This window comes from Trachemys scripta, chromosome 14 (assembly GCF_013100865.1).
Source record: "Trachemys scripta elegans isolate TJP31775 chromosome 14, CAS_Tse_1.0, whole genome shotgun sequence".
In the NCBI taxonomy this organism is placed as follows: domain Eukaryota; kingdom Metazoa; phylum Chordata; order Testudines; family Emydidae; genus Trachemys; species Trachemys scripta.
This window is the reverse complement of record NC_048311.1, coordinates 26,614,295-26,634,963: the sequence shown is the minus strand read 5'-3', so window position 1 is coordinate 26,634,963 and position 20,669 is coordinate 26,614,295. Positions and strand designations below refer to the sequence as shown.

Here is a 20,669-nt window from a genome sequence, read left to right as displayed (position 1 = left end):
ATGAGAGTCTGTCCAGTACAAAGGAATTGAGGCGGGGCGCGAGTGGCTCCTCTCTCTTACACCAGCATACAGTGGTGGGTGGCAATAAAGGGTTCTCAAGCCATCCCCAACAGGTACTGCTGAGAGAAAAAAATCTCTGTCTGCACGGGCACGCGCACACCCACAGTAGAATGGACATGTGCAACACATCTTGAAGAACAACAGTTACGGAAAGATAGGTATCACACTCTGGAGTGGCTCACAAGCAACACTACCAATCTCAGGGCAGACTGTTAAGAAGCAGGGCACAAACCCCAAACAGGTTGAGAGTTCTATACTTAGATTTCACCAACCATGTAACAAGTGTAAACTCCTCAGACACCATATAACCTTAACATGGAGCCACAGACAGTCCCGTTGGGCATTCCTATTTACCATGCAACCCAGACACTGTGACAGATGATCACTTTACACCAAGGATCACAAACTATTCCGGTTACTCCCAATCCCAAAGAACCAGTCACTTACCTCAGGTCAATATGCACCATAGACAGTGCTTGTAGCTAATCCTATAGTAAACTAATTGAGGCTCTATTAACTAAGGAAAAGAAATGAGTTATTTACATGGTTAAAACAAGTAAACATACACACACAAATGACAGGTTTCAGAGTGGTAGCCATGTTAGTCTGAATCAGCAAAAACAACGAGGAGTCCTTGTGGCTAACAAATTTATTTGGGCTAGAACGCACTTCATCAGATGCATGGTATACTGCTACTGTATTTTCCACTCCATGCATCTGATGAAGTGGGTTCTAGCCCACGAAAGCTTATGCCCAGATAAATTTGTTAGTCTCTAAGGTGCCATGAGGACTCCTCGTTGTTTTTACACACAAATTAGTTCTGTGTTAGGTTTCAGATGGTGATGAGCTGCTGAAATATGACAGCTCTATAAAACCTTAATCCAGGTTAATCCTGGGGATCTCATGCTTACGTTTAGGAATCTTTGTCCTTAGAGTCCAAACAACATAAAAAGATCCTAATTCCTTCTGGTCAGGAATTTTTATCCCCATCTCCCTAGAGTCCTAGCTGATGGGACAAGTGCTTCCACATGTCCCCCTCTTCAGGAGAGTGCAAGGACCAATCAACAAAGTTCTTGTTCTATGATGGTTTACAATAGCCCATTTGGATTCAAGTGGCTTTCCTGATGGGCTGGAGATAACCCCTGCTCGTGGGTGCAAAGCAGTGTTTCACACTTGGTAATGTTTCTTTTCTGACTGGATTTACGCTTTCAGAGCAAACATTTTTACAATTAACAGAAACACTTTAATATGGGTTACAGATATATAAGTGAGATTAGTGCAGGCAGCAATTTACAAGCATTTCCTAAAGTCTAAACACATTGTTTATGTCTAATACCTATTTTAGCAATACTAACACACAAGTAAGTCAGACTGGTTTCCAGCTATGCATTTAATAGTGGTCACTTGACAGCTAGGGACTGTGGCATAAGCTAGCACCTGGTCTACCAGCATCACAGTCGGTAACTATTTTTTCCTGGTAGGTAAAAAACTATGGGAGTTTTGTCCCATGGCCTGCCCTCCATACGAGTCCATGTCTTCTGGGATTCAGAATTAGAAAGGGAACAGAGAATTGGTTCCCTTTCTCACACACAGACCCTAGCCTTATATGCCCTCAGGTGGTAGAGACACAAGGGCACGCAGGGCCACCATCACAGCCCCAATGGATATTACTGGTCAATCTCACCTGTACCTCAACTAGGATAAATATGAATAAGGACATGAACAACTCGGTTACTGCAAGGTAAGTAACTGTTCTTTCTGCTATGGACTCCACCTCAGCTAAATAAAAAGAAACGTCTGCAGTAGAGACAGTGAGCTGGAAAGTAGACAAGCCTCACCCTGTGCCCACTTTATCTAATGGCTGCTGCTTTGAGCCCCAAGACTTATATGTGCATTGATCCCAATGAGCCAGTGAAATTTACAGGAAGAGACCATCAGCGTTTATGTAGAAGTCTCCTTCCAAAAGGTCTCCCAAGAGGAAAGGATCTTGTTTTGAGTGGCTCCCGCTCTCAGATTACAATGCTGCCTTCTGTGATTATAATCTGTGCCCCAAGACCACTAGAAAACTTCAAGGACACTCAGTGCAGAATGGTGAGATCCTCACAGCTGCCAAGTCCTGCCTACAAAAAGAAAATGTATCGCCCTGCTGGTCTTAAGAATTTCACAGAAAATTTCATGGTGCATAACATCACTGATGGCTGCATTATGAGGTCACCCATACAGGGACATGAGACATAGTGAAACCAAGCTCCTTCCCTCCCCTATAAATATTTTATAAAGCTTTAGTTTAGCGCTTTCTGGGAGGGCACTGAGAACTACGCACAAATATCAGGCAGCTGCAGAATTAAGAAGGTACTTTGATGCGTGGAACGGATAGATCAGCCAACAGTAGAGGACTTATTATAATGATGCTACATTAATTGAGCGAAAAAGACAGAAGAGTACAGCAACAGGGTTGGAGGTAGGGGGAGGCGCGGGCCACAGCTTTGGAAGCAGACAGGCTCAGGGAACGGTACTGTAAGGTGGTCAGATCAGCGCTCTAGTAAATGGAATGCAAACTATGACCATTCTGCGCGTAGTGGTGACTTAATCAGCATGTACACAGCTAGTATGTGCAGTGGGTACTTTATGCCTTAGGGGTGGTCACGTCAGGCTTGGGAGGCAGTGCACACTGAGGGCTGAGCAGAGTGGTGTGCCCCTGCCCTGCCACCCCCCCCAGGCCCCCACCCCCTGCTCACTCTTCATTCCCCTTCCCTCTGTCAGGGTCACAGGAATAGGGAGAGCCAGGGGGCCATGGCCCTCCCAGTTTTGAAACTGGATGGGCCTGGCCACTTTTCAGCAGGGGCCCTGCCACTCCCAGCCAGGCTGACAGCGGGAGCCTGGGCAGCCATGGCCCCCTCCACTGCCTGGGATGGGGGTGGGTGGGTCAAGAACAGCTCCCCCACTCCTCCTGGGCAAGAGGGGCCGCGGCTCCCCACAGCTGCCTGCACGGCTCTCACCTGGACCAGGCTCCGGCGGGGGGTGGGGGGGTGGGGCGCAGCCCAGCCATGGTAAGAATCGCCTGGGCAGCTGTGGCCCCTCCACCTGCCCTGGGTGGCGGGGGCCTGGTGGAGCAGGACACGGGTTAGGGGCAACTCTTGACCCCCCCCTCATCCTGGGCAGCTGTAGGGTCTGTGGCTCCCCAGCGCTACCCCACACAACACTTACCATGCCCGGGCTAAAAAGCCACTTGGGGGTCCCAACACACAATTTGAGTACCACTGAATTAGAGCACTGCAGGCACCCGGCTGCCCCCTGCTGGGTGTGGAACAATAACTGGGGTGTAACAAAACAACCTTGAATCATGGGTCTTAAAGCAGCTCCCTAGAACCGGACCTGGGCACAGAGGTGCCTCACAGCAAAAGCCTGTTCTGACAAATTGGTGACAGCACCTTTACCATAGGTCTGTTCAGCATGCACCCCTGCAACCTGGCTGATGCCCCAGTACTACTGTTATATGTCTAAACAGGGCAGCTGATGTACATGCCCTCCCTGGAACTACAGAGCCAGATGGGGTCAGGCTAAGATCTGTTTCTAGATGGTGTTCTGTGACCCTACTACTGTGTCTGCCTCCCTACATGTGATCTGCCCACACCATGGAGCAGGCAGCTGGGGAGAGGTAATTTAAAGACTAACTAACAGCAAAGCTCTCCCTCCTGCCTGGGCATTTTGCTACCAGCTGCACAGCCACACCCTGGCCACTGTTTCAGCAGTGAGGGCAGCCAGGCCTCCTGCTTCCTCTAGCGGTCCTACAGGAGGGTCCCTGCCCAGCCCATACACCTCTCCCTCTGGACCGCATCATCAGGCCCTCTTCCCCACAGGCCACTCCCTACTGCCCACATGCCACTTGAGCTGGCTGCATGACATTCAGCTGTTCCACTTCTAAACCATGCCCAGAGATTATCTGTATGTTTTTGTTTCATGTAATCTACTGCCTCACCCTCATGGCCCATGCGGACACCACTTGCTGCCACCTGAGGGTGGGGCGGGCGGGAATCCACTCTTGTTCCACAGCTAAACTGGGGCGGCTCCTTCACGGCGCCATGAGCATGGGTGTGTACATGGCATGGGTCTCTCGCTCACACATACCCACACCCTGCCCCGACACCTGTCCCTTTTGCTGCAAGAGGGAGACCTTGGTGCTCTGTGGGTTGGGTCAGGTTGCAGCCTCTCTTTGGGCTCCTGCAGAACCTCTTAGGGTCTGGCTGCACATCTCCCTGCAATTCCTGATTTATGCACAGGCCAAAGTTTTTCAGCCCATCCTTGGAGTGTCCAAACAGTTCCTTGTATTAGAGAACATTTCCAACACAACATCTGGAGCCTGGGGTTGTTTTTTTGTGTGGAGGGGGGAAGAAGGAGCAGGGGGAAGGGAGGTTGGTAAGGTGACCATACGTCCTATTTAGCTGGGACAGTCCCTTTTTTAAGCCCTGTCCTGGCCATCCTGACTTTTTTGGCAAACATAGGCATTTTCTCTTGCCACCGACCTGATCATCAGTTGGCAAGAGCAAAGCGGACAAAAGGGCATTTTTTCCAAAAAAAGTGGGGTGCAACCCCTAGCAGGGCACAGAGGAACATTCAGAGGGAGAGGGGCAAGCGGCAACGCCTGCCCTGCATGGGAGGGAGGGTTCGGGAAAGCAGCTCGGGCCAAGCCAGCTCTGCATGGGCGGGTGGCAGAGATCTTGGGCCAGCCCTGTGTGCAGGGGATAGAGGGGGGCCTTGGGCTGGCCCCACGTGTGTGTGTATGGGGGGGCTCGGGCTGGTCCTGCTCACAGGGGGATGGAGGGGTTGGGGCCTTGGGACAGCCCAGGGAGAGCAGCTGGGAGGCTTGGGGGCGGGGGGGAAGGGGAGCCTCAGGCTGGCCCCATGTGGGTGGGCAGCAGGGGGATTTAGGCCAGTGGGGAGAGGGGGCTGGCCCTGCTTGGGTGGCAGGGAGGGCTGGGAGCAGGGCTCACACTGGGCGGGTGGCACCTTGGACCAGTCCCATTTGCCCTTTGGGAAAATATAGTCACCCTGGGGGGGAGGGGTTCTTTGTCATTCTTTCTCCCCTTCCCCCTCCACCCCAAAGGCTTCCTTTGGGAGGGCTCACAGTACAGCCTGCAGCGAAGGGCTGCCTACACACAAATGTTGTACTGCTTTAACTAGACCAGTACTGCCACCCTCACATGGATGCAGCTACCTTGGTAAAAGTGCTTATACTGTTACAGCTTATTCCACTAAGGAAAGGTGTTATAAAGCACCTGAACACCAGTACTGGGTACACATTAGGGTTGTGCAGATTTAGCAAATTCAGTAAGAAAAACCTACATGGTTAAATCAGGCCATAAACTGCGTAGACGAGGCCTCAGGCAAGCTAAACAGCTGAGCTCACAGCTCAACACGGAAGTGTCCCGCTTTGTGCTTGATGATTTCTAGTCAGGCTCAGTCTGGTGGGTGGAGACCTGGACAAGTTTCAAGCTCCCCCTTCTGTGGGGGAGAATCTCTCTCTCTCTTCCGCGCACTTTTGGGGATGTCAGCCCATGAGATACTCGCCACCATGGGCTACTGTCCAGCCCTGTGATCAATTCCTCTTTCCACAAACAAATCTCCAACTGTAAAGGGGAAAGTTTCCTCTCTGAGAACTGGAGCTTCAGTGAGCGAGCGAGTGAGCAGGCAGCTTCTCCCCCGCTGCAGTCTGAGTCAGGTAAGCCCTCCCTGTAGCACTACTTGAGAGCTGGCTCAAAACTTAGTAAATGTACAAAAAGAACAGGAGTACTTGTGGCACCTTAGAGACTAACAAATTTATTAGAGCATAAGCTTTCGTGGACTACAGCCCACTTCTTCGGATGCATATAGAATGGAACATATATTGAGGAGATATATATACACACATACAGAGAGCATAAACAGGTGGGAGTTGTCTTACCAACTCTGAGAGGCCAATTAATTAAGAGAAAAAAAACTTTTGAAGTGATAATCAAGCTAGCCCAGTACAGACAGTTTGATAATAAGTGTGAGAGTACTTACAAGGGGAGATAGAGTCAATGTTTGTAATGGCTCAGCCATTCCCAGTCCTTATTCAAACCGGAGTTGATTGTGTCTAGTTTGCATATCAATTCTAGCTCAGCAGTCTCTCTTTGGAGTCTGTTTTTGAAGTTTTTCTGTTGTAATATAGCCACCCGCAGGTCTGTCACTGAATGACCAGACAGGTTAAAGTGTTCTCCCACTGGTTTTTGAGTATTTTGATTCCTGATGTCAGATTTGTGTCCATTAATTCTTTTGCGTAGAGACTGTCCGGTTTGGCCAATGTACATGGCAGAGGGGCATTGCTGGCACATGATGGCATATATCACATTGGTAGATGTGCAGGTGAACGAGCCCCTGATGGTATGGCTGATGTGATTAGGTCCTATGATGATGTCACTTGAATAGATATGTGGACAGAGTTGGCATCGGGGTTTGTTACAAGGATAGGTTCCTGGGTTAGTGGTTTTGTTCAGTGATGTGTGGTTGCTGGTGAGTATTTGCTTTAGGTTGGGGGGTTGTCTGTAAGCGAGGACAGGTCTGTCTCCCAAGATCTGTGAGAGTAAAGGATCATCTTTCAGGATAGGTTGTAGATCTCTGATGATGCGCTGGAGAGGTTTTAGTTGGGGGCTGAAGGTGACAGCTAGTGGTGTTCTGTTATTTTCTTTGTTGGGCCTGTCTTGTAGGAGGTGACTTCTGGGTACTCGTCTGGCTCTGTCAATCTGTTTTTTCACTTCAGCAGGTGGGTATTGTAGTTTTAAGAATGCTTGATAGAGATCTTGTAGGTGCTTGTCTCTATCCGAGGGATTGGAGCAAATGCGGTTATATCTTAGAGCTTGGCTGTAGACAATGGATCGTGTGGTGTGTCCTGGATGGAAGCTGGAGGCATGTAGGTAAGTGTAGCGGTCAGTAGGTTTCCGGTATAGGGTGGTATTGATGTGACCATCGCTTATTAGCACAGTAGTGTCCAGGAAATGGACCGCTTGTGTGGATTGATCTAGGCTGAGGTTGATGGTGGGATGGAAATTATTGAAATCATGGTGAAATTCCTCAAGGGCTTCTTTTCCATGGGTCCAGATGATGAAGATGTCATCAATGTAGCGCAAGTAGAGTAGGGGCGTTAGGGGACGAGAGCTAAGGAAGCGTTGTTCTAAGTCAGCCATAAAAATGTTGGCATATTGTGGGGCCATGCGGGTACCCATAGCAGTGCCGCTGACTTGAAGGTATATATTGTCCCCAAATGTGAAATAGTTGTGGGTGAGGACAAAATCACAAAGTTCAGCCACCAGGTTAGCTGTGACATTATCAGGGATACTGTTCCTGATAGCTTGTAGTCCATCTTTGTGTGGAATATTGGTGTAGAGGGCTTCTACGTCCATAGTGGCCAGGATGGTGTTTTCTGGAAGATCACCGATGGATTGTAGTTTCCTCAGGAAGTCAGTGGTGTCTCGAAGATAGCTGGGAGTGCTGGTAGCGTAGGGTCTTAGGACAGAGTCTACATAACCAGACAAGCCTGATGTTAGGGTGCCAATGCCTGAGATGATGGGGCGTCCAGGATATCCAGGTTTATGGATCTTGGGTAGCAAATAGAATACCCCTGGTCGGGGTTCTAGGCATGTGTCTGTACGGATTTGTTCCTGTGCTTTGTCAGGGAGTTTTTTTAGCAGATGGTGTAGTTTCTTTAGGTAATCCTCAGTGGGATCAGAGGATAATGGCCTGTAGAATGTGGTGTTAGAGAGCTGTCTAGCAGCCTCCTGGTCATATTCCAATTTATTCATGATGACGACAGCACCTCCTTTGTCAGCCTTTTTGATTATGATGTCAGGGTTGTTTCTGAGGCTGTAGATGGCGTTGTGTTCAGCATGGCTGAGGTTATGTGGCAAGTGATGTTGCTTTTCCACAATTTCAGCCTTTGCACGTCGACGGAAGCAATCTATGTAGAAATCCAGTCTGTTGTTTCGACCGTCCGGAGGAGTCCATGCAGAATCCTTTTTTTTGTAGTGCTGGTAGGGAGGATTCTGTGGGTTAGTATGCTGTTCAGAGGTATGTTGGAAATATTCTTTGAGTCGGAGACGTCGAAAGTAGGATTCTAGGTCACCGCAGAACTGTATCATATTCATGGGTCTGGAGGGACAAAAGGAGAGGCCCCGAGATAGGACAGACTCTTCTGCTGGGCTAAGAGTATAGCTGGAAAGATTAACAATATTGCTGGGTGGGTTAAGGGAACTACTGTTGTGGCTGCTTGTGGCATGTAGCAGTTTAGATAGTTTAGTGTCCTTTTTCCTTTGTAGAGAGGCAAAGTTTGTCTTGTAAATGGCTTGTCTAGTTTTTGTAAAGTCTATCCATGAGGAAGTTTGTGTGGAAGGTTGGTTTCTTATGAGAGTATCCAGTTCTGAGAGCTCATTCTTAATCTTTCCCTGTTTGCTGTATAGGATGCTGATCAGGTGGTTTCGCAGTTTCTTTGAGAGTGTGTGACACAGTCTCTCAGCATAGTCTGTGTGATATGTAGATTGTAATGGATTTTTTACCTTTAGTCCTTTTGGTATGATGTCCATCTGCTTGCATTTGGAAAGGAAGATGATGTCTGTCTGTATCTGTACGAGTTTTTTCATGAGGTTGATGGATTTCCACTCCATACGGCTAAATGCAGTGCCTTGTATAATGACAGGTTTCAGAGTAGCAGCCGTGTTAGTCTGTATCCACAAAAAGAACAGGAGTACTTGTGGCACCTTAGAGACTAACAAATTTATTAGAGCATAAGCTTTCGTGGACTACAGCCCACTTCTTTGGACGCATACAGAGACATGTATGCATCCAAAGAAGTGGGCTGTAGTCCACGAAAGCTTATGCTCTAATAAATTTGTTAGTCTCTAAGGTGCCACAAGTACTCTTGTTCTTTTTGTGGATACAGACTAACACGGCTGCTACTCTGAAACCTGTCAGTAAATGGAGTTTGGCTTGTAAAGGGCTGGGCGGATGGGGATGAATATGATGTTCTTTGTGGGTATTTAGATCTGGGTCACTCAGTGCTAATGACACTCCCTAAGGCATAAAGTATCAGGAAGTAGCCATGTTAGTCTGTATCCACAAAAACAACAAGGAGTCCGGTGGCACCTTAAAGACTAACAGATTTATTTGGGCATAAGCTTTCGTGGGTAAAAAACCTCACTTCTTCAGATGCCCTAAGGCATAGCGGGGATCAGAAGAATGAAACCTTGCACTGCAACAGCCATGTTCCCTGAGAGCTATTGTCTTCCTGCCACTCCCAGATTCTGAACCTTTCCTCTCTCTCGGGGAAGCCTGTTGCTGGGACAGGAATCTGTTTCTAGGGGCCAATGGCCCCTTCTGCAAGAAGCCTGTGGCAGTGGGCTAAGAGGAAGACATGCCTGCCAGTTTGTATTCACCGTCTGCCTCTCTACTCTCCTTGCAGATTAAATCCCATGAGTGGATCTCTGTAATGCAGCCCCCAATGGTGGTATCTTTGCCATGCCCATGATGAGGTTGGAGAATGTCCTCAACCCTGGCACTGCCCCCACACAAATACAGGGTCACCTATCCTGTCCTCTTCCTCCAATGAGGATACCAGCCCCCTGGAGGAAAGTGTGGGGCAGCTCTATATTAAACTGCAGGATCAGAATCTACATTGATTCCCCACCCCCTTAACTTCCAACACTGATGTTGAGGATCTGGGTTTCTGTCACTCAGGATGGGGAAATTCCAGATCTAAGAGCCTGATTTGCAAACTTGTTGACCTCCAGAAAACCAGGCCCCCAGGGTTCATGTTTTTTCTATATTCCCTTTTCACATGCAGGAAAACAATTAAACAAGCAAGCAAGCAGGTTAGTCCTATGGGCTACAAAACTACTGCAGCTAGTCACTGACAACCCTCTCCCTCCTGCCCCCCTCCCCCGTGTGCACAGTGTGGACTGGGGGTGAGTCCCATTGTGGTATAGAACCAGCATAACCACTCTACATCACCCTGTGGTGGTAGTGAAATAGGATTGTAAGCCGGAATTGCTGCAGTGCTACACTATGTGGCTGCCAAAACAACCCCTTGGGCCCATAAGCAGTGGATTGTCACATAGAGCAACCCCGTAGACTGCCCTAACTTCATTAGGGGGTGGGATAAAGACCATTTTTATCCTCCCAGTGGGCTTGGTTCTGATCAGGAATGTAACCACTTAGAAATGCATCCAAATCCTACACTTTGCTGCCTCCTTGAGGAGCTTTTTAGCCAGGACAGTCAAAAATAACTTTCGTTTCCTCAAAAACTCTGCCTACATTTTCAGGTCCCATTTTGTGTACTTCAGCGTGTGGGCTGTGACCCCCGCCCAAGGAATTAACATTCCCACTTTGCTCAAAGGGAAAGGGTTTCACTGAATCAGGCCCCACACCAAGGGACTGTTAAGAGATCAGCTCAAAATAAAAATATTAAAAAGTATTTTTACAGCCTTAGAGTTGCTTTTGTAAAAGAATTTAGGGGGCTGTTGATTGCATAGGTAGCAGATACCCATCGGTCTCTCATATCTGTTCCATAGTCTTGCTGTTTACTTACATGTGTGAATTTGTTACCCATTCCTTTTTAACCCCTTATCACCAATCTCTCCCACCTCCCACTAGCCTGCTGCCCCTTCTTTGCCTTACCCTCCACAGGAATTGGACCATCTTTCTCCAATCCTACGCTCACCCCTGCTTAACTTGCCTTTTTGCTGCAGGCTGCTCTCTTGATCCACTCTAAGGATTCTTCTGCCTTTAAATCTGAACTCACAGCACGTCCCTGATGCAGGGAGGAGCCTGGAATTGCCACTATGGAACTGGATCTCAGCTGTGTAGAAACCCGCCTCCACTGACCTGGCATGAGAGAGCAGAATTTACCTTTCGTAGTATGGTACGGAAATGTCTGTGGCTATTATTTGTACTTACAAATTTTCCTTGACATATTCTGAGGCACCTTTTGTTATTCTTTAAATGTCTGTTCTATTGTCTCAGTTTGCTTGAAGGACCTTTTATAAATATTTATTTGCAGGCATTGTTAAATTTCTGTTTTCTCACTCTTGTATAATTGTATTATTGCACATTATTTTGCACACTGCACTTGTGGATGAGTTGTTTGTAATATAGGAATAGACTACACCAGTTTAAGGCACCTTTATGCCAAAGTGTGTCTACAGTAAGGAGGGGACAGGATTGTACCACTTTAAAGTATAATGGTATAAAGCAGTACAACTTATGTAGACAAGGCTCTAGAATGTGGTTTCGCTGATTTACATGATATAACCTGAGTCCCACTGACTTACGAACTTTGCCAACTGACTGCAGGAGCAGGACAAGTAATCATTTTTGCTTGCTAAGCAAAGCAGCATTAAGCAGGTTCTTAAGAGCCCTCTTTTAATGTGGCACTAGGTAAGGTACTGTCCAGAGAAGCGCATTACTGGGGAGAAGACAGAGTAAACAGACCTTTGTAAAGGTGAGGAAGTGGAATTCAGACCATACTGTAACAGGTTTAATGCAGTAGTTAAAATTTTAATTATAATTCTGCCAGCCTTGTGTTGGCTGCTCTGTAGTCTATCTGAAATCTAATTGTCAGAATAGTTTCAGTCCAGTGTTCAAGAAGAGAAATAGGCCCCTTGAGGGCCATCTCAGCAAACACACCCAGGACTCAATGGCCAAAAGCCTAAACTATGCGTTCACCCCTGCAGCTGATCCCCTCCAGTGTGAAGCTTGGACAGCCACTGCCCTGTGGAGGAACAGAGGCCTCAATCTGGCACCTTTTACCAGCATCACAAGAAAAAAGTAGAATGGAGCAGGGCAGAGGAGGGAATGGCTACTGGCCCTGGTTTATGAATAAGAGTCTCACATTATTAGGTTTATTTTTCCACCCCTTTCATACTGGGGACTGAAAGGCAGAGCTAGATGGCAAACCCAGGTTTAAATTCAGTAAATAGCTTAAACACATAAATGGTTCCCTCACCCCCACCAAAAAGTGAGTGAACGATATAGGAACAAATTGTTAAGCTATTTGTTATGTCTCCCCCCCCCCCCTTTAGATCAGTTTCTGAGCAAGAGGATAAACTACTTCTACAAGAAAATGGGTATGTCTCTCTTTTAAGATGTTTGCACTTCTTGGGTAATAGAATTTGCCTTAACAATACTTCCCTTTTGAATATATAACATTTTACTTATCTAACATGTGGGGCAAATTAGTGAATCTTTTCAGCAGCCCTGGGAGAATGGTAAGGATGTGGTATCCTCATTGAGCAGAAGGAAACAGACACAGTAGTTCAGTGATTTCCCCAAGAACATAGAAGAAATCAGTGGCAAAACTGTAACTAGACCTCAACACTTGATCCCTAGCTTTTGCCTTCCTCTGAGTCTGCAGCATGGGGTGTGGCTCGCCTGCTGGGATCATTAGGGCACATCTCATCTGATCAACCCCCTGCCCCTGCAGACTTGGGCACCGACGGCACCTTGGCCTCTCCTGTTCACTACATTGTGTGCCCCAGGCATTCTGCCGAGGACTGAAATGCTTTAGTCTCGCTAACATCTCTGAATAACAGAGGGGTATCTAGGTCAGCATTTTTCAGAGTTTGGGTTGCGACCCAGTACTGGGTCGCTCTAGTCAGCACTGCTGGCCAGGCCGTTAAAAATCCCGGTCGGCAGTGCCGCCCAGCTAAGGCAGGCTAGTGCCTATCTGTTCCGACACTGCGCTGCGCCCCAGAAGCGGCCAGCAGCAGGTCCATGGCCATGGGGCTCCGCAAGCTGCCCCCACCCGAAGCATCGGCTCCGCAGTCCCATTGGCTGGCGGGGGGGGGGCAGTGCCTGAGGACAAGAGCTGTGCGAAGCAGCTTGCACGCCTCCGCCTAGGAGCCAGACCTGCTTCAGTCGCAGCGCAGTCCGCAGGGCTAGGACAGGCGGGAAACCTGCCTCTGCACCCCGGCTGCGCCACTGACCAGGAGCTACTGGAAGTAAGTCTGTGTCCCAATCAAGTGCCCCAATCCCCTGCCTCAGCCCCCCCCAAACCTGGAACCACTTCCTGCACCCCAAACCCCTCATCACTGGCCCCACCCCAGAGCCTGCACGCCCAGCCCTGAGCCCCCCAAACCCAGAGCCCCCTCTGCACCCCAAACCCCTCATTCCCAGCCTCACCCTGCAGCCTTCACCCCTCTGCCCCAGCCCTGAGCCCCTCCCACACCCCTCATCCCCAGCTCCGTTGGGTCGTGGGCATCAATAATTTTCTAAAACTGGGTCCCCAGAAAAAGTCTGAAAACCACTGATCTAGATGACATTTAATATCTTGTGATATGCAGGAGGTCAGACCAGAAGATGTAACGATTGCTTCTGATCTTAACCTGTAGGAAACGATGAAGCTTCACACTGTCTACTAGTCCCTGAAGTCTCTTCTTAGGTTTTGTCTACACTAGAATAAAAGATGCATTGTTAGAAAGTTTTAGCTAACATGCTTGAGAAGTCTAGTGTAGACAAGCCAGGCTGCCTTTAACACATTCTAAGATGGGGGAGTTAAAACCTGGGCATGGGTGGGTGAAGCCTAGCCTTCAACTCAATGTGATTAGTATGTGTTGAAATCTAAACTGCCTTGTCTTCACTAGTATCAGAGGGGTAGCCGTGTTAGTCTGAATCTGGAAAAAGCAACAGAGGGTCCTGTGGCACCTTTAAGACTACCAGAAGTAGTGGGAGCATAAGCTTTCGTGGGTAAGAACCTTGCATCTGAAGAAGTGAGGTTCTTACCCACGAAAGCTTATGCTCCCACTACTTCTGGTAGTCTTAAAGGTGCCACAGGACCCTCTGTTGCTTGTCTTCACTAGAGTTTTCAAACATGTTGTTAGCTAACACCACACATTTAACTCTGGGTCTAGATAAGGCTTTAAAGAGGACTGTAACACTAATTCAAAGTGCATGGTGTGGTGAAATGAAAAAAAAAAAAAGAAAGACAGACTAACCCTCCCTGAGTATGTGCTACTGACACACAATTTCGTTTTCAGACTACAAAATGCTACCTTTGGCTGAATGGAACGAGACTCATGTTAGATGCTGGCTAGAATCTATTGGAATTAAGAAAAAATATGTAGAAAAGCTCTGTGAAGAAGAAGTGACTGGCCCAGTGCTCAAAGAATTAGATGAACCTTTCCTCAAAAGCATGGGTATGAAAGAAGGCCAAATCTACATAATAACACTGAAAAGAAATGAACTTTTGGAACATTTGCAGAAAAATGCAGGGGTAGACTCAGCCCAAGCAGATAATCCCAGCATTAAGGCTTCAGAAGTGTTGGGTTCTAAAATCACTACCAATGATGATAAAAAGAGAGTAAAAAACAGGAATTCAGCTGTGTCTATGAAGGCTAATGCACCAACTGAAGAGACAGACAGTGATTTAAAGACCCTCAGCATCAAACAGCCCGAAAGTTTTCATGTAACATCTTTCCAGAAGGGATCTCCAGAAACAGACAACTCTGGGGCAGTAGAAGAGACTGGTAAGGAGCACACAGAAAAAACAATGTCTACTTTTTGCAGGAGAGGAAGTAGAAAAAGTCAATCCTTACATGAAAATACAGTTGAATCATTAACTCTGAGCAAATTCAGGCAATTTAAAAATGAAGACATTAATTTTAAATATGTGAAAAACAGAATTCTTGCTCCGGAAACTGGAGTCATAGATTTGATTACCCCTTGCCATGAATACAAATCTTTTACAATTGCTGCAAAGCTGGACAGGCCACGACTGCAAGCAAAGTTTGCCTATGAAGTGATTAGATATGCCTCGGCCTGCATGAATGTTCGAACAAATGGCACAATACACTTTGGTGTAATGGACAGTGTTGAAGACAAGGGCTGGAAACACGGACAGATAGCTGGTATACCGGTAAGAGACAGAGACATCTATGTAGATGCACTAGATTACATTGAAAAATGTTTTGAACCATCTGAACAAGAAAGCTGCAAGAAATTGCATTCACCCTCCTATTTTTACTGAAGTGATTCAGAAAGCCTCTCAAGAACAATATTTTGTGGTAGAGGTTGACATAGAACCATCATCCAGTACAGTGAAGGGGAAGATCTTTCAAGTACGCTTACCTAGATTTAACGAACACAGTAATAAGGTGAACTTCGACAAAATTCCAGTTCTCTATCAAAGAGTGGGAACAAAGTCTGAGCCTGTAAAGAATGAAGAACTAGTGGCTTTTATTCAGGGTTTACAAGAGAAGGATGTCAGAAGGGAAAAGGCTGAGTCCTCCAGTAATGAGGACCCTATGGAAATTTCCCAAAATTTAGGGCGGAAGTTATCAGTCCTATTCACTGATGGCAAGAACTATATGAATGATTCTCTATTGTACATTCTTGTCACAAATAGCTATGGAAAAGAAGATCTGAAATCTGTCAACTTTTTAATGCGCATGAATATTTTCTGTGTCTTTGATTTTGATGAGGATTCCAATGTGTCAGGTTTATATGCCAAGTACAAAGAGCATCATGAAACAAGACCACATTTCTTGCAAAATTATTCCAATGAAAGCAAGATGAGCACCACTGAATTTCAAAAACATTTGGGCCTATTTGATCACACCAGTTGGATATTTTGCAATGGACGTAGTGACTTCCGTGGCGATGAAAAATCTTGTGATGAAGACACTTGGATTAGAACAAAAAAGAAGTATCTTAAAAAAGCCATTTCGTTTATCTGTGATGAAATCCTTCCTAAGGGATCTTTTGTGGTATTGTTCCTCCTCTTATCACCTGTGGAGAAGCCAATTGTAGACACCTTCCAGGAATTCTATACAGAAATGAATGGTATGGATTATATCATATGCATTGCAGAGTCCAAAGAAAATTATGATAAGTGGGCTAACCTAGCTCAGGCATCTTGTAATATTGAGACACTAGAACAGAGGAGCATTGTGGGCATGAAACTAAGTCACGTAGATGCCACTATTCAAAACATGATGCCATCTGCAATATGTCCCAGACATTTACCAGTTTCCACAAGAGGTCTGTGTGTGCTTCCAACACTGGAAGAAGAAAAAATGTCTTCCCTTGAAATACTGTGTGCAGATCAATGTGATGATATCAAACTGGATCTTCTGAGCACAAAAGAAATACAAGAGATAGAACGAACATTTTACCAAGGTAGAAAAGTCAGCTGGAAAAATTTCTGGCTTGCTGATAAAGGTAGCTGTGGAGAAGTCATTGAACGGGAGGCCTGTGAAGAGGTTCATAAAATCTTAGATGATATTTTGCACGGGAACAGAATCAGGTATTCCGTGGCTAAACTAAAAATATTTCATCAACCTGGAAGTGGAGGAAGCACCATTGCAAGGCAAGTACTATGGAAAAGAAGAAAGGATTTAAGATGTGCTGTAGTCAAATCCTCATATCCAATTGCAACTGTCTCCAAGCATGCAGTTCATTTTAGAGAATATGATGAAAATGACATAAAGAATTCTCTCCCAGTCCTTCTCCTGGTTGAAGACTATGATGAAGATTATTTGGATGAATTAAAAAATGATTTAATGGATGCAATGGCAGCTCGAAGAAGTCATTTTTCTAAGCCTTGTTTCGTCCTCTTGGGCTGTAAGCGATCTAATGTCCCTGAAAAACTTTGCAAAGCTTCTCCTCTTGATACAGTTGCCGTCACGCACAAACTGACAGACCAAGAGAAACACCTGTTTAAAACCAAAGTTGAAAAACTTAAAAAGCAGAAAGACTTCAAGCATGAATTTATTCTTACATTTGTCCTAATGAGTGTAGAGTTTGATGAAACATATGTGAGGGAGTTTGTAGAGCACCTGCTGCAAGGCATAGACCTTTCTTCCCCTGTTACTAATTTAATGAGGTATGTTGCTTTGCTCAATTTCTATGTTCATAATTCATACATTTCATTATCACACTGTGAAGCTTTTCTAGGGCTCGGGGCATATACAGAAAAGAGAGTGAGAGAATATGATTTCAAAAATAACTTAAGTGAACAGGCAAGACTTATTTTTATTGAATTAAGAGAAAATACCACCTGTATTTCATCTGTCCATATCATACATTACCTGGTTGCAAAAGAAATTCTGCATCAGCTCTCAGGAAGTCAGCCTCAGAGTCAAATTGCAATGAAACTTCTCCAGGAAAAAGTGCTTTTAAACCATAGATTTGGACGAGAAGAGTTCATGAAGTTCATCAGAGATTTGTTCATACGACGCGACAAGAAGAGCAGGGGAGACAATACTGACAGCCTCTTCTCTCCATTCATTGAGCATGTCTGTAAGGTTGAAGACTGTGAAAAGGCTATAGAGGTTTTAAAAACTGCCTATGAATGCCTGGGAAAAGATGCCTTCTTTGCCCAGCAACTTGCTCGACTGCATTATAATCATGAAAAATTTGAGGATGCAGAATATTGGGCAGGGGTAGCCAAATCTCATTTGCCAAATGATTCTTTTATTTTGGATACTGAAGGTCAAGTGTACAGGAAATGGTTTAGTTTTACTATGGACAAAAAGATGTATGAGGCCACTCCTGGTGGAATCATTCAGATGATAGAAATTGCCCTTAAAGCTATGAAATGCTTCAGGGCTGCACAACAGGCTGCAAAGTCAGAGATCGACAGTATGAACAATGCTGGATATTTTGGAGAGGTTGAAGTAGGATGTCGTCTACTAAAACTCCTGTCTACACTTGAGGTATTTCCCAGAAACACACAAGGGGAACATTCTGAGCTCGTGCGTTATTTGCTAACAGACTACATTCCTGAGGGAATTAAAAAAACATGGGGAAACCTTCACAGTCGTTTAAAAGGCTTACGTCAGAACATTTATAATGCTCTGGACTGGATTTCAGAAGATTTAAGTTATTTCCAAACAGATAAAAACCAGGAGAAACAAGATGAGGACGCAAAGGAGGAGAAGGAAGAACAAGTTTACAATCCCAGAAAGTGGTTGAAAAGACAGTCTGAGGTATATGCTAAGTTCTTTACCTCAGAGTATCCTATGGGAGAAAACAATGCAGAACCCGAAACTCAACTCGTCAGACGTATGAACATTTATAAATATGGTGGTGGCAGTGTCACTACTATTCTTTCATTTTTGACAGATTCAAAGGAGAAGAGGTCAGTTGAAAAGCTAGAAAAAATCATTAATTTTTACCCAGATGACCCACAGAAAGAGAGGCTAGAGGATATTGATCTCATCAATTACATTTTGTGTCACATCACACTATCATGTTTATCTCCTGGATCTTCCAAACTTCTTCCTTTTCAAACACTTAGAGAACTCAGCAATAGATTTTTTAAACAGAGAAGAACAGCATTTCCAGCAAGTGCCCATTTTTTGCTCACCTTACTGTACTGGCCTGATGATGCATTAGACAAAGAACCTAATCCAGATAATGATGATATTCTCGTGTCAGCTCTTCAGACTATGAAACGCATGCATGACATCAAGGTGAAAAATATTGCTCCAAGAAAGAAAAAAATCTACACACATTTTTTCCTGGGAAAGGGCAGTGGTCTAAGAAAGATTATGCACAAGACTAGGATTGATAAATTAATTGATGGCTCCCTAAATGATCGACGGATGAAGTGGCAACATGGTGATGTATGGAATGTAGGTAAAATACGTGATGTTCTAAGAAGGGTTTCAGGTTGGACAGAGAATGGAAAACTGTTTGTACAGGGTCACGTTGGGCAGATTCATATTGTACCTTTACATTATGATTCCGTGCCTCAAGGAAATGAAAATGTGACATTTTATTTAGGATTTTCATTTAATGGGCTTGTTGCCCATGATATTCAAGTCAATAAGTAAAGAAAAATACTCTTCCATAGAGTAAGGTACATGGGCGCATTAAATTGAGAGTACCCACTGTACTGTTAGAAAACTGTGCTAGTCTTGTTACATTCAGAAAACATTGTACATCAAGAAATCAAACTGTATGATACACAGGAAAAAAAACAAGTCCAAAGAATTATGGGAAGAAGCAATTTTTCAAAGTTTGTCTAAGGTAAGACAGTAAACATGAGCAGTTCTCACACTGCTAGGTTATGTTTTGTAGAAAGGGCACTGACTGATATATCACCTTCATGTTATGTGGTTTAGGGCATGACTTATATGTTTACTGATTTCATAGTCTTATTTGAATATGAATCCTTTATTTCTATTATAATTTACTAATATTGAAAAGGCAAAGCCTTCATATAAATATATTTACTGCACCAGTTCATTTTTAATGACCTATAAAAAAAGCGTACTCTAATAAAGTAACAATACATTATTTTTGGAGTTTGTGTTTTGCTTCTTTTATTATTGTATTACTACCTCACTTAAACTTCACTGGAAACTAAAATATTTGCATATTGTCTGACTAAATAACCTTTTACATGAATCTCAGCTTGTTTATTGAGTTCTTCAACGTAGACAGAAGATAAAGGGCAAATAGATGTAATTTTTTCTAAAACACTCAACATCTGATGGCTCTAGGTGCAACCACTTAGTTCTGCAGTTCATTTCAAACTATAATCAGCCACTATTTTCCTATACAGAAGGATTAAGCCCTACTTCTCTGTTCAAAGTCTGGGGGAAGAGGAAAGTTACTCTTAAATTAAAATGGAGATTGTTAGAAAGAGGGCTGTTAAAATCAGCTGACTTTTTAAACTTAATATAACATCCATGTTACATCTGAGAGACGACACAAAGCCTGAATTCATTAGTACAATTTAGAATTTAAATACATCTACATCACAATTAAGTATAAATAATGCTAGACTCTGTTACATTGTTTAAAGAAAATTGATGCTGAATGCCTAACACCTGCAGGAAGTAGTGTTGTGCAGAAAATGCTCAAACTGATGAGCTCTCTCTCGGATTCAAGTAGACTTTATGGTTGTATTTGAAATGTTTCCCAGTTATTTTTCTGCCTGCTACACACAAAGCTATTAGATTTCCAAAATCAAGCATATGTAGTATCAGGGCAACATTGTGAAGGGCTAATGGAGAAGCTTTCTTTCTGGGATTTTCTTCCCCAATAATACTCCAAATGGAGAAGCTGTAGGCTGTTGGAATATCTAACTTGATCACACCTGCTCTGCTTCTTTCAATCAGAAAGGGTTACTTATCTCATAGTAACCGATTCTTTGAGAGGTAGGCACATGTGGATCCTACTCATGATATATGGACACCTTAGCACAGTAGCAAGGAACATTTTCACTAGCAGTGTCCAGTAGGGAGTTGTGCTCATGCTCTTCATGCCCTCACGCTCCCCCTCCCAGAGGCATAGAGAGTGCAGTGACCCCAACCACTACTCAGATCCTTCACTGCCCAGAATCCAAAATACACAAGGCTCTGAGCTGTGGGGAGAGAAAGCTGGTTGTGGAATTCATGTGTGTAGACATTTCAAAGAACCACAGTTACTATAAGGTAAGTAACAGTTCTTTCTTCTCTGAGTACTGTACACGTGGATCCCATTCATGGTGATTAGCTAGCAGTAATCTTAAATGGGATGGGAGGCAGGAGTTATTTAAAAACAGATCATAAAACCACCCTTCCTAAAACGGGGAAGCGTTTACTAATGAAAATGTT

At 44.9% G+C, this 20,669-nt stretch overlaps 1 protein-coding gene across 1 annotated transcript; it reads left to right on the top strand.

Moving 5' to 3' along the window:
* Window positions 1–5,549: 5,549 nt before the first annotated feature.
* On the top strand, window positions 5,550–19,365 carry LOC117887386 (sterile alpha motif domain-containing protein 9-like). Its single transcript, XM_034789959.1, is given in 5 exon segments — window positions 5,550–5,779; window positions 10,815–10,987; window positions 12,147–12,191; window positions 14,100–15,049; window positions 15,051–19,365. Coding segments are annotated over 3 exon segments (4,803 nt in total). The 5' UTR covers window positions 5,550–5,779; window positions 10,815–10,987; window positions 12,147–12,187; the 3' UTR covers window positions 18,900–19,365.
* The last annotated feature ends 1,304 nt before the right edge of the window (window positions 19,366–20,669 follow it).